Source organism: Rattus norvegicus, chromosome 5, assembly GCF_036323735.1.
Source record: "Rattus norvegicus strain BN/NHsdMcwi chromosome 5, GRCr8, whole genome shotgun sequence".
NCBI classification, from domain to species: Eukaryota; Metazoa; Chordata; class Mammalia; order Rodentia; family Muridae; genus Rattus; species Rattus norvegicus.
In genome coordinates, this window is record NC_086023.1 from 60,849,900 (window position 1) to 60,863,851 (window position 13,952).

Genomic DNA, 13,952 nt, shown 5'->3' on the forward strand with positions numbered 1-13,952 from the left:
TTGAGGTACAGTGTGGATGCAGAGGGGTAAAGGGCATGGTACAGAGTGAGAAGACAGGAGAGGGGCAAAGGGAGGAGAAGAGAGGAGGAGAGAGGCAGCCGAGAGCTATGTTAGGCCAAGTCTTGGGAGTCAGCATGAGAACCTTTTCCTCAGAGTGAAGCCAGAGGGAGCCAGTGTCAGGTTTGGAGTGGAGTTAAACCTTTAAAGAATGTTCTAGCTTGTATGTTGAGTATAAACAGGACGCAGAGGCAGAGAGGCCCACTGGGATGAACTAGATGAGAGTCACATAAAGCAATGTGCAGCAGGACCTCGAGGCCATTGACTCCGTGCCCACTGCCTCATGCCCTCACAGCTGGGAGCTCGGTGATGAGGAAGGGGCCTGCAGTCTCTGGTCGGACACAGGCTGCCTTCCGCCATGCCTGTTCCTCATTTCCCATGTGCCTCCTCTTCCAATGGGAACATTAAGCAGCCTGCTTTGAAGATCCTTGTACACATCTCAGGCTCCAACCTTGGCTGAATGAAGAAGACTGTACCTGGGTCAAGGCAAGGGGTGCCGGGGGTTGAATACAATTTTTCACAGCCCTAGGAAGAAATTCTGACCATGTAAGGTCTCCCACAACACACTTCAGAGCTCAGTTCCTGAACGTTCACTGGGTGAGGTTCTGATGAAGTACCACAGGGAGTCCCAAGAAACTTGGGTTCATAGGGAGGCAGGGGTGACCCAGTGAGTGGGACAACATTCGGCTTTGTGACAAAGCTCAAATCCAGGTCTTCTCAAGGAACTGTGAGGGACAGTAGGGAAAGCTTCTGAGCCTTGGGAGGATGCTGTGGCTTCATAGAAGGAGACTGGGGATGAGGCATCTCAGGCAGCAGGTCTGCAAGAGTCAGAGAAACCGCTGCTTCAGGACAATGAGCAGCGAGGGACCCTTGGGCCCTGAACATGTGACTGTGGAATGCTGGTCCAGAAGGAGCTGAGGGACAGGGATGGGAGCCAGAGAAGAGGCATTCTGCCTTTAAATGTTTGATGTTTTTGTTCTGCTGTATAGTTGGGTCTCACCTGGGATTTCTGCTCCGTCTGCCTCAATTCTCCAAGAGCTAGGATTATAGGCCTCCACCACCACACTCGCTCAGCCTTTGTAAATGCTTCTCCTCATAGTTCCAGCCGTGGAATACATGGTGTTTCTACTCAGTACATCTTACGGATGAGCTGTGACAATGCACACGCCTCGATGTTCCAAACCCTCTATCAAGATACAGAACTTGAGGACTGGAGAGATGGCTCAGAGGTTACGAACACTTGACTGGTCTTCCAGAGGTCCTGAGTTCAATTCCCAGCCACCACATGGTAGCTCACAACCATCTGTAATGGGACTAGATTTCTTCTTCTGGTGTCTGAAGACAGAGCACTTATATACATAAAATACGTGAATAAGATACAGAACCCAGCTGAGCAAGATGGTACATTCCTGTGATCCCAGGACTTGAGGCAGAAACACCTTAATCTCCTGCATGTGTTCAAAGCCAGCCTGATCTATATAGCAAGTTCCAAGCCAGCCAAGTTTATATAGTAAGATGTTGTCTTTTTTTAATTTTATGTATGCGAGTACACTGTAGCTGTCTTCAGACACACCAGAAGAGAGCATCAGATCTCATTACAGATGTCTGTGAACCACCGTGTGGTTGCTGGGAATTGAACTCAGGACCACTAGAAAAGCAACCATCCTCCTAACCACTGAGCCACCTCTCGAACCCTTTATTTTTTTAAAGATTTATTTATTTATTATATATAAATACACTGTCACTGTCTTCAGACACACCAGAAGAGGGCATCAGAGCTCATTACAGATGGTTGTGAGCCACCATGTGGTTTCTGTGATTTTGAACTCAGGACCTCTGGAAGAGCAGCCAGTGCTCTTAACCACTGAGCCAACTCTCCAGCCCACAAGACCTTGTCTTAACAACAAAAAACAAATAAGATACACAAAATACAGAACCTTTCCACCCCTCCAGAAATTTCTCTCTTGCTGGTCCATCCTGGACCATCCCTGTCTTAAAGGCAGCAGTTCTGTTCAGTGCTCAGAGGCAAATACACACACACACACACACACACACACACACACACACACACACCACACATACACACACACCACACATACACACATACACACACACCACACATACACACACACACCACACATACACACACACCACACATACACACATACACACACACCACACATACACACACACACACCACACATACACACACCACACATACACACACACCACACATATACACATACACACACCACACACACACACACACCACACATACACACACACCACACATATACACATACACACACACCACACATACACACATTCACACACACCACACACACACACACACACACACACACACGCACACACCGGCAACCACGTCTACTGCTTACTCCCATTTTTCCTTTTCACGATGGACTCTTATCCCACTGGAACCAAAAGACAGAACATATTCCTTCTTTTAGAAGTTGCTTTTGGTCATGACATTTTGTAGCAGCAATGAAAACTAATGAACACACACCACAGCCATGGTTGCTTTTTGTTTGTTTATTTGTGTGTTGTTTTGAGACAGGGTCCTACTCTGTTGCCCTGGCTGATCTGGAACTCACTCCATGTGTGGGTGCAGGCTGGCCTTGAACTCGTGGTAATCCTCCTGACCTGCCTCTTGAGTGTGCTTTTTTTCTTGCTGTGTAGTACTCCACCGTATGTAAGCTTCACACTTTATCTGTTCTCCTGTGGGAAGACATTCGGGTCATTTTTTAGTTATGACAGAAACGTTTGAGCAGTGTGGCGACAAGGTTAGATTTATATTTCGATCTCCCATTGCCAAGATGACAGAGCAAGATACCAGGGTGACAGTTTTAGTCCCTTTTTTCTCTCTGCCTGAGAAATCTCCGAGAAGATCAAATCAGCTAAGCTCGCAGTCAGTGTGAAGCTCTAATGCTGGAGGCAGCTTCCTTTACAATAACGCAGATTTCCGCTCATCCGGAAATGTAGTCCACCTCCCTGCAGCCTCGGGCACTGCTGGGCTCTTCAACATGAGGTAGAGAGAGCTCCATCAGGCTCTGGACGGCCCTGCAGAGGCATCGGGAAGCACCCATCCCTTCTCCCACCTTCAGAGCCACTCTTCCTCCCACCTGGGCCTTAGATACAGCTCATGTTCTCTTGCCCACCCGCCATGTCCATTGTTGCCGTAAAATTAAGAAAAGTAGGGCTGGGGATTTAGCTCAGCGGTAGAGTGCTTGCCTAGGAAGCGCAAGGCCCTGGGTTCGGTCCCCAGCTCCGAAAAAAAGAACCAAAAAAAAAAAAAAAAAAAAAAAAAAAAAAGAAAAGAAAAGTACACAACCAGTTCTGAGAGTTTCCACTCCTCGCAGATCCACGCCTTCTTGCTGTTCTCTGTTACTGTTTTCACACACTGTCCCCTCGGAGGGTTGATACCACACCTGACACACACATTGCATTCTGTGGGCCATGCTGGCGTGGGCCCCATCCACCTATATCAGGTCTATATGTTAATTATTCAATGTATAATACATCCACACCATTAACTTACAACCAATTGATAAGGATATAAATCACCCACCTAGATATGATATAGTTTGCTCATCTAGACACACAGAATCCTGTACACATCCATCCCTTAAGAATAGTCTCATAACAACCTGTATCTACATAGAGATGCACGGCAAGGATCGTCTACGTCTGCCTCCACGTTACTTCTCCCTTTCTGCTCCTCCCTCTCCTTCTAAAACCTCTGTTCCCTCCCTGCCTTCTCATCCAATGACAGGCCTTGCTTTATCTTGTATCTGCCTTCACCCGCATAATGACATTAGCCTACAGCCCATGGTCACACGGCTTTTCTCTTGTCCTGTAAGAGGCTCAGCCAAGTCTTCCAGGCAATAACTGTGTGTGTAGGGAGTCGAACTTGGGATGGTGAACCTGTGTGTAAGTCCGAGCTCTGCCTTGTCTGACCTTGTCATTCAAGCTGGGCCTGTCATAGGTCTGTCGAGCTCTCCGGCAGACAGACCTGAGCCTGCACACATCACTGAGAAGTGTGGAAGTACTAGCTACCCAGGGTGAGGGAGCTGGCTGAGTGTAACCATGTGTCAGGTGGCCTTGCAGGAAGCTCTGGAGCTTTCGAGGCACCTCAGCGTGTTCCAGAAGGCTGCTTGGGGTATATCTGTGATCTGGGAGGCAAGGTCAAATGAGGCGGCGCCATTCCCTAAGCTTCATTCCTAGGAAGGGACTGATCGTGAACAGCTAGCACTTCCAGCAGCCAAGGCTGGTACCTTAGGCCTGTGCTGAACTCTGACTCACAGATATAACATTTACTACCTCCGCCCTTCCTTCCTGTTTGGGTGGCAAGAGGTGTAGAGAGTACCAAAAGACACGTATTTGCAGTGTCCCGCATACAGCTAACTGCTGATTTTTTTTTTATATTATTAGTATTTTCCAGGACACAAAATTTCCACTGGGACTAATTAGAAGCAGGTTGGTTTGTCACCCCCTAATACCAGACTTCCTGTCTTTATTCATGTAACCCAACCCGATGTTTCCTCAAGAAGTCCTGATTCACAGAGCCTGGGCCAGGTGCCCCAGAGCAGGAGGGGGTCCCCAGACTCTGACCTGGCAGCCAGATCTGACAGCATCTTGCTTTGTTCTCTTTGTCCTCCAGAACTGCCGGTGTCCGCAGCGAGGCTTGTTTTCTCCAGAATGGTAAGGACATCATACTCAGGAGTCCTCTCATCCACTCTAGGACATCCGTCCTTCTGCTGATACTGAATGGTCCCAAGGTAGCCAAGGTGGCCTCCTGCACCTGCATTTTCCTCAGAATACCTCCTCCAGACAGAACAGGCCCAAGCTCCAAGCCTGGCCTCAGCCCTCAGGATCTGCTGCATCCCTGCTTTCCAAGGTCCTTTTCTCTCTTGGTATCCCCCCCCCCCGACACAGCAGGACACCTCACCTGCTGTGCTCTGTGTGGCACAGGGTAGCCCACAGGTTTCAGGTCAAAGAGGTCACACCTCAATACACTGAAGGCCCTGTGGATGTCAGCCAAGCACATCTCCTCCTTTCATCCCTTCACTCTAAGTGGGCAAACGTCAAACCGCCCTGCCAGGTTCCCCCTTGGGTCTCACACTCCCAGTGACAAGGTCCAAGCAGCAGCCTCAGAATCTTCCCTATTTGGTAGTCCGTCCGAATCCAGTATCCCTTACTTGGTTCCAAAGAAGCAGATACTTTATAGGCTGATCCTCATGAGAACAGTTATGTGCCGTTTTCGCTGATGAGGAAGCTGGGGCTCGGAGAATGGAGACAGCTCACCCAAGTTTACAAAGCCTCGGCGTCTGATCTGGGGGTCTCTGGAGTGCACTTGCTTTGGTTTTTGAAACAGGCCTCACATGGCAGAGGCCGATTTTCAGCTAGTTGATGAAAAGCTTGACCTTGGGATTCTCCTCCTTCCACCTTCAACTGCTGGGCTCACAGCTCTGCACCACCATGCTGAACGCTAGAGCATGGGTTTCTACTGCTCCCCTACACTGCCCCCCCGCCTCACCCTTTCTTTGATCCAGACTCCAGTCCCAGTCTTGAGTCAGTTCAGCCTGAGAGAACCTTTCACTCGGAGTCTAATTGAGCTATAAGCCTTCCCACAAGGACCATATTGGGGGCTGGGAGAGCTCAGTTGGTAACTGGTGCCTTGCAAATGTGAAAACCTGAGTTTGACTTCTAGCACCCATTTAAACCTGGTGCTTATGAAGCAGAGTTAGTGTGGTGGTTTGAGTGTCCCTAGCCCAGGGAGTGGCACTATTTGGAGGTGTGGCCTTGTTGGAGTAGGTGCGCCACTGTGAGTTTGGGCTTTAAATTTAAAACCCTTATCCTAGCTGCCTAGAAGTCAGTGTTCTCCTAGCAGTCTTCAAGTGAAGATGTAGAACTCTCAGCTCCTTCTGCACCATGGCTTCCTGAACACTGCCATGCTCCTCTCGCCTTGATGACACTGGACTGGACCTCTGAACCTGTAAGCCAGTCCCAATTAAATATTTTCCTTCTAAGAGTTGCCTTGGTCATGGTGTCTGTTCATAGCAGTAAACCCTAACTAAAACAGAAGTTGGTACCAGAGACTGGGGTACTGCTGTGATAGGCCTGACCATGCTTTTGTTGGGAAGTATGTTGACTTGGGGACTTTGGATTTGAAAATGGTAGAATGCTTTAAGTGGGGGTTAATGGGCTATCCCAGTAGGAATATGGAAGTCTTTGTTGTTGAGGGTGACTTAACTGTGTAGACCTGGTTTCAGTGGAGAAGAATTTCAGTACATGGCCTAGAATCTGTTTTTGTGGTATTTTGGTAAAGAATGTGAAGAACCTACCTGAGGTTAAGGTAAAGAGATTTATATTTATTGACAAAAGAAGTCTCAGAAACACCCATCATAGACTTTGTTCTCTGGTTAAGTCTCATGAAAATCGTTTGAACAAGCATGGCAAGCTTAGAAAGGAAAAATATAAAATATATGGTTTGAGTATTAAAGGGGCACCAGAAAGTGGAATGGAGCCGAATCCTGTGTTGAAGGAGATAAAATTGAATTGAGAGTGATGACCTTGGGGCATGATCTCACTCACCCAAGTTTCCAAGCTCGGTGGCACACACATTTAATTCCAGGAGACAGAGGCAAGTAGATCTCTTGAGTTCAAGGCCAGCCTGGTACAGAGCAAGTTTCAAGTAGAGAAAAGCTTAAATCTAGGCATGGTGTTACATGCCTTTAGTCCCAGAATTCAGGAGACACAGGCATGCAGATCTTGAGTTCAAGGTCAATCTTCAGAGCAAGTTTCAGGACAGCCAAGCTAGGAAGTGTGAAGGAGTTGGAAAACTGAAACTGGGACAATTAATGCTGGTTAGCTAGAGCTAAGAAATTAGCGGTGATTAAGAGGAGACCAGCATCACTGAGGTAAAATCTTCTGGGAAGTGTTTTCTGAGAGCACAAAGAAGCTGTGTTCCAGAGAGAGCCAAGGTTGTACCTCCTGCTGCAGCTGGACTTGGTAATGTGTAAGAGTCACCCAAGTGGTACTGGCTTTGAAGGCATGAGGGGGTCATGGAAAGCAGCTGAGGCTTGGCACTGTGAGAGGCCAGGCAAAGCCATTGGTGAAGGAGCAGCCTCAGTTGCAGTTCATGCCCAGGACTGACAGGGTCATGCAAAGAAGTTGAGGCTTGCCACCATGAAAAGAGCCTATAAGAGGCTATTAGTGAAGCCTAGTTGCAGTTGAAGACCCTAGTGTATTGGAAATGCCAGGATGATCACCAAGAACAGCAGCAGCAGTGGAGTGGATCAACCTGAGCTTAGAGTGCTACAGAGGGCAGAGCTGGAGAAGTGACACCAGCCCTTTGGAGTTGCCCAGAAGATCATGTGTGGATCCCGGACATTGAAACAAAAAGGTGTAACATTGAAGTTGCCTTGGACACCCCCAAGATGTTCGAGATGCCAGAGCCATGGGCTATCTGCTGATGGAGATCTGAAGACTACTTTGACATCAGCCCTGGAGATGCAGAGTTTAGAGTCTGACCAGTTGGTTTCCTGCCTTGCTTTGGGGATTACAGTTAAGTGATTGGATGGATCTCAGAAGAGACTTTGAATTTTGGACTTTTAACATTGTTGAGACTGCTAGACTATGGGTTCTTTGGAAGTGGACTATATGTATCTGGCATCATACTAAGTTTAGGTATGGCCCCCGTAGACTCATGTGTTTGGACAAGCCTATGGGGGCCAGGGAGTGGAATGTGGTGGTTTGAGTATGCCTAACCCAGGGAGTGGCACTATTAGGAGGTGTGACCTTGTTGGTGTGGATGTGTTACTGTGTGTGTGGGCCTTGAGACCCTCATCCTAGCTGCCTGGAAGTCAGTGCTCTCTTAGCAACCTTCAGATGAAGATGTAGAACTCTCAGCTCTTCCTACACCATGCCTGCCTGGATGCTGCCATACTCCTATCTTAATGACACTGGACTCAACTTCTGAACCTATGAGCCAGTCTCAATTAAATGTTGTCCTTATAAGAGTTGCCTTGGTCATGGTGTCTGTTCACAGCAGTAGCATTCTAAGATAGATAGGAACATCTCTGGGGCTTCCTGGCCTAGCCTCCTTGGTGAGTTCCAGACCATGAGAGAACCTGTCCCGAAAAAACAATGTGAATGTTTCTTAAGGAACAACATCCAATGTTCAATGGCCTCTGCATACATGCAAACATATATATACACACATGTACCCACCTCCTACACAAAAAAGACCATATTGGCCTTGGAAATTTCAGGAGCCTCAAGGAAGTGAGACACTTCCTAGAAATGATGGAGGGCTGTTTACTGGGCTCATAACTGGACCAGGAGCAGGGTTTCTAATTACATCCCCTGAGAAGTATGTGAACCAGGGAGCTCTGGGGCACAAGCTTCTTATACACTCCCCCAACACACACACAAACACACACACACACACACACACACACACACAGAAACACACAAGTACAGGCAGGATGTCACACATCATGTTTAACAGACATAGGCTCCAACTTAAGTATATAAATCCAGTCCCATGGATCCACAGAAGCAAACACACCAGGGAGCCCCGAGTAGCTGGTTTCATGTTCCAAGCAGAGCTCTGGAGCCATGACCACTACCTCTAAATCCCCCACTACTTCTGTTTTCCACAGCCCATCTGTGAGCACATGGCCGAGTTTCCAAACTGTCCCCGGTCACCTAACCTGATCTGTGGCACAGATGGCCTCACATATGAGAATGAATGCCACCTCTGCGTGACCCGGATGTAAGTTCCTTCCCATCCAACATGTTTGGGTGGTCCCCTCTCTGGTGCATGCACGTCCTTCACACACAGACATGGCCAGAAAAGTCCTTAGATATCTGTCTGCTGAATTGAGCTAAATGTATCTCAAAGCCAGCACAGGGAGGGGTACCAGGTCAAAAGCCAGAAACCAACAGGAGCAAGGGGAGGGGGCAGAAACCCTGAGTTATGTTTCTTGTTCTGTCCCTGCCTAACTAGATGATCTCACCTGATCTTTCATTCCCCTAACGAACTATTATTTACTGAGCACTTACAATGGCTAGTCCCCAAGAGTCTCTCTAGTCTCTCAGTGTCAGGCTAAGAGAGGGAAGCCATATCAACAGTCAGCCAATGGCAGCACAGTTCAAGACCTGGAGCACACAGGAACAGAAGGGAGCGGGACCAGGGAAGACTAGAGGAAGTAAAACCCAAGCTTGCCCTGTAACATACGTAGAAGCACCTAGAAAAACGCAGAAAATATAAGTCCAAGTAGGAGAAAGAAGCTAGCTATAATAGAATGTGAAGTGGATGAGAGGTGATGAGATGAGTAGGGTCTAGACCATGGCCTTGGTACATTAATTAGTTTACCCACTTGGTCTCGGTTTCCTCACCCGTAAAATTACCCATCAGACTGAGAGCCTGGTGAGATCAGGGAAAAATCTTTGGCAAGTTCAAAGCGGTCTAGGCAGATGTAGAAATCTGTATTGGAAGAAATTAAGGAGTTAGGGTCCTGGCTCTGAAAAAGGCCATACCAAAATTCATGGTTAGAAGATAGACATGGTTAGAAGGTAGAATTGACAGGCTCAGTCTGCACCTGGCTGTGAAGGGTGAGAGGAGGGAGGGTGAGAGCAACTGTCCTTCCTCCCTTCCCTTTCATTCTGAAGCAGGGTGTTATTGCCTCTCTGAGTACCAGAGATCTCTGTCCCTGCCTGGCTGGAGGGTTCAAGTGAAAGGGAAAGGACACAAACAGGGATGGGACGAACCGCTGCTGCCTCTGCTACTGCACTGGCTGCGCTGAGCCTAGGGCTGGAAGGCTGGCCAGGGAGTGGAGTGCAGGGGGGAGCTTCTGGTGACAAAGGCTTCTGAAGAGCTTCTCTTCCCAGGCAGCGTCTGTATGACAGATGCTCTCAGACGATGGAGTCATTCTCACACACCTTTATTCCTCTGGATCTTATGTACAGTTTGGGGGTGGTTGGGGTCTCACAGCAGGTGCTTCCTATTGGCTTGGTCTGAGATGTTAGGGATATCTCATCTGCATGTGCAGGGGTTTGGGGGTGCTGCCCCTAAGTGACTGACGGCCATAATTCTCTAGTTCAACCTTAACAGGCTTCCCCTCAGTCCACAACCCCGACTGATCTTGAACTCGATGGTTTTGTTTCAGTACTAGGGATCCAACACAGAATCTCCTAAAGCGTGGCTAGCCACATCTGTGCCCTTTATTTTTAAACAGGGTCTAGTTAAGTTGTGTAGACCTTGAATTTATTTTATAAAGTTCAGAAAGGCCTTGAAGTTAGAATCCCAGTCTCCCGGGTAAGGGATCCTAGCCCTGCTATTCCAGGCCTAGTACACATTACTTATGGCCTTGGGTGGCTGGAAGGGAGTCAGTGATGTTCGTGAACAGTTGGTCTCTAGTATAACTTGTTGGGGTCATGCTGTAGGTGCAAGAACAGACAGGGCAGAGGTTTGGCAGCCATCAGTAAGCAGTGGTAGCTGAAACCCCGGAAACCTGGAAGTTCTCAGGTATATGTAAGAGGGTCAGTTTATAAGGAGGTATGCTATCAGATCCCTGAATCTGCTTCACATCTGGACATTTCCAGGAGGGGCTCAGCAGGAAGTCTAGTTGGACTGGACATTTTTTTTTTAACCGTCCCTTGTAGTTTCTACAGTGAATGGCCTCATTCTTATCTTCTTTGATTCTAGGAAAACCAAAAAGGACATTCAGATCATGAAGGACGGCAAATGCTAAGCCCAGAGGAGTACTCAAGCCATGAAACTGTATCCTGGAGAACGGAGACGCTCCAGAGGCTAGGATATGAAATAAAGGATGCAGCTCAAGCTGGTGAAGTGGCTCAGTCTTTGGGAACTTTGGGGAGGTTGGCAGCAAGCGATGGCATCCGTCTCAACTGCCCTCTGGCTGAGTCTGTTACCCAGCTGCCCTGGTGGTCCTCAACCTTGTTACATGTCCCAGTTAGAGGTCCCAGTTACCCTCCATCTGCTTGAGGTCAGACCGACCCCAGAGCACCACCCAGTGTTCTACTTACCTTAGGACGAACCCAAGGAGGGTAACACCCCAGTACTGTGTGGTCCAGTGGCACTTGAACCCATGCGTGGATTTCTCCTAGGCTGACCAGTGCTTGGAGGCACACACAAATGCACACAAGCCTGACAGGGCATAGCTGGCATTCAGGCAGTATGCCCTGTACAGCTGAGCTACTACTTCCTATACTGTCCAACGATTTTGTCTTTTGGACTGGGACACGATCGAGTGCCACAAACTAAGTGTTTATTAATAAGCATTCAAAACTGGGCACCGATCTGTGCCCTGTGGGTGCTCTCCGGCGCAGATCACCTGGAGAGCCCTGGATCTCAGGTCCAGTCAGGTCAGCCCCCATCACAGCAGCATGACTGACATGCCTGCCCCCTCAAATTAACATCCCCTCTGACTGGCTGACACCAGCTGGGCATGAAGTGTCTCAGAGGTGGGATTTCCCATGGAAGAGACATTCAATCATGTCTTCAAAGACAAGCAGGAGTCACCTACCAAAGGAGCGAAGTAGAGGAGAGGGGCTGTCCACAGAGATAACAGCAGGTGCAAAGACCCCCTACCCCCAAGAGCAGTAGAAAACAAGAGGAATCTGAGGACCCGGGAGACCAGAGTGACTGACAAGTGAGGGGCCAGAAGGAGTTGAGAGAAGACACAGAGAAGGGAACTCTTGTCCTTTCTTCTGAAAGGTGTGCCGGGTGTTGAGGCAGGGTCTCACAGTATGTATGGTACAGGCTGGTCCTGAACTTATGGCAATCCTCCTGCATCAGCCTCTCCAGTGCTAGGATTATAAGTGTAAGTTACTACGACTGGCAGGGACTGTAGGCTCTTCATCCTAGGAGGCACTGGAGGCTTCTAAATACACCCCTCACACACACTAGTATCACATAGGCTGCTCCAAGGAGAACCGACTGTCTTAGTTTTGAATCCTGTTGCTATGCTAAATACCCCAGCCATAGCAACTTAAGGGAAAAGGGGTTTATTAGGCTCATTACCCCCAGGTTAATCCATGATGGTAGGAAGTCTCAGAAGCTTGACTGGGCTGGTGCCGTTGCATCCACAGCAAAGAAGCAAAAGTGAAGACAAATGCACTCTTGCTGGTGCTTCGCTTGCTTTCTTCTCACAAGTTCAGGGTCCTCTGCCCAGGGTCTGGTGCTGCCCACAGTGGATGTTTCTTCCCTCCTCAGTTAACATAAATAATCCCCTCAAAGACATTCACAGGCCAACTTAATTTAGATAATCCTTCAATGAAACTCCCTTCCCAGATAATTCTAGATTGTCAGGTTGCCAAAACTAATCTCCAAGGGGCTGGAGATGGTTGTTCTGCAGTTAAGAGCACATACTGCTCTTATGAGAGAACCGGAGTTCAGTTCCCAGCACCATGTCCGGCAGCTCAGAACCACCTGTAACTCCAGCTCCAGGGGCATCCAGCACCTTTGGCCTCTATGATGCCTGCATGAACACACCATACACTTTGTGTAAAAACGCATCTTATGTAGTGCCGACTTTGTGCTGTAGCTTTGCCGGCTTTCCCACTTCAGCTGCTCTTTATTGCGTGAGGATCAGATCACTGATGTGTACAAGCAGTACTGGGTACCGAGTAACTTTCTGTGCAGGTGCCAGAGGACAACCTCAGGCTTTCCACCCTTTTATCCTTTTTCAAAGGATAGCTAGACTGGCTGGCCAGTGAGCCCCAGAAATCCGCCTGTCTATACTTCCCCAATGCATAATTACAAATATGTGCCACTGTCCTCAGCTTTAAAAAAAATAAAACAAAAGCATGGGTTCTGAGCGTCGAACTCAGATCCTCTTGCTTGTGCGGCAAATACTTCACCAATTAAGCTATCCCCAAACCCCCAAAGTAACCTCTTGCTAAATGTGACCCAGGGCCAAACAGCTGCCATATAAAACAGTGAACAGTTCCCGTAAAGTTGGGCCATGAGTTCTGTCTACCTGTTTGCCTTGACTGCCACCAGGTCTGATGGCCAGGGGTCATCCTAGAAAAGCACCTTGAAGTTTGGCAATGATGGCACACATCCTTAATCCCAGCACTTAGGAGGCAGAGGCAGGAGGATCTCTTTGAGTTTGAGGCCAGCCAGGACTCTGATGAGAAATCCTATCTCGAAAAACCAAAACAAACTAGCATGTTAAAGCCAGGCATAGTGGTGCTTGTCTTTAATCCCAGTGCTTGGGAAGCATAGGCAGGTGGATCTCAGGTCTACAGTGAATTTCAGGACAGCCAGAACTACACAGGGAAAAAAAAAGAATGTCACCTTGAAACCAAGACTTGTGGCTGCAGAAAAGGAGTGGAGGATGGGGAGCAGCAGTGGAGGATGGGGAGCGGCAGTGGAGGATGGGGAGGAGCAGTGGAGGATGGGGAGGAGCAGTGGAGGATGGGGAGCAGCAGTGGAGGATGGGGAGCAGCAGTGGAGGATGAGGAGCGGCAGTGGAAGATGGGGAGTGGCAGTGGAGGATGAGGAGTGGCAGTGGAGGATGGGGAGTGGCAGTGGAGGATGGGGAGTGGCAGTGGAGGATGGGGAGTGGCAGTGGAGGATGGGGAGGAGTGGCAGTGGAGGATGGGGAGGAGTGGCAGTGGAGGATGGGGAGGAGCGGCAGTGGAGGATGGGGAGTGGCAGTAGAGGATGGGGAGGAGCAGTGGAGGATGGGGAGGAGCAGTGGAGGATGGGGAGTGGCAGTGGAGGATGGGGAGCAGCAGTGGAGGATGGGGAGGAGCAGTGGAGGATGGGGAGGAGCAGTGGAGGATGGGGAGTGGCAGTGGAGGATGGGGAGCAGCAGTGGAGGATGGGGAGGAGCAGTGGA

General features: G+C 48.9%; 1 protein-coding gene across 4 annotated transcripts in view; it reads left to right on the top strand.

Annotated features, from left to right (window-relative positions):
• The window catches only part of Spink4 (serine peptidase inhibitor, Kazal type 4), a 48,925-nt gene extending 38,001 nt beyond the window's left edge, over positions 1 to 10,924 (top strand). For 3 of the 4 annotated variants that reach the window (NR_172724.1, XM_063288150.1, NM_001395750.1), the window contains 3 exons: positions 4,736 to 4,776; positions 8,742 to 8,854; positions 10,790 to 10,924. Coding sequence is in view for 3 of the 4 variants with exons in the window: in XM_063288150.1 (XP_063144220.1) it covers positions 4,736 to 4,776; positions 8,742 to 8,854; positions 10,790 to 10,835 (200 nt within the window). In the remaining variant the exon portion in view is untranslated. Of the gene's footprint in view, positions 1 to 4,735; positions 4,777 to 8,741; positions 8,855 to 10,789 lie in introns of those variants that run through there. The other variant, XM_063288151.1, reaches the window with a different exon arrangement.
• The last annotated feature ends 3,028 nt before the right edge of the window (positions 10,925 to 13,952 follow it).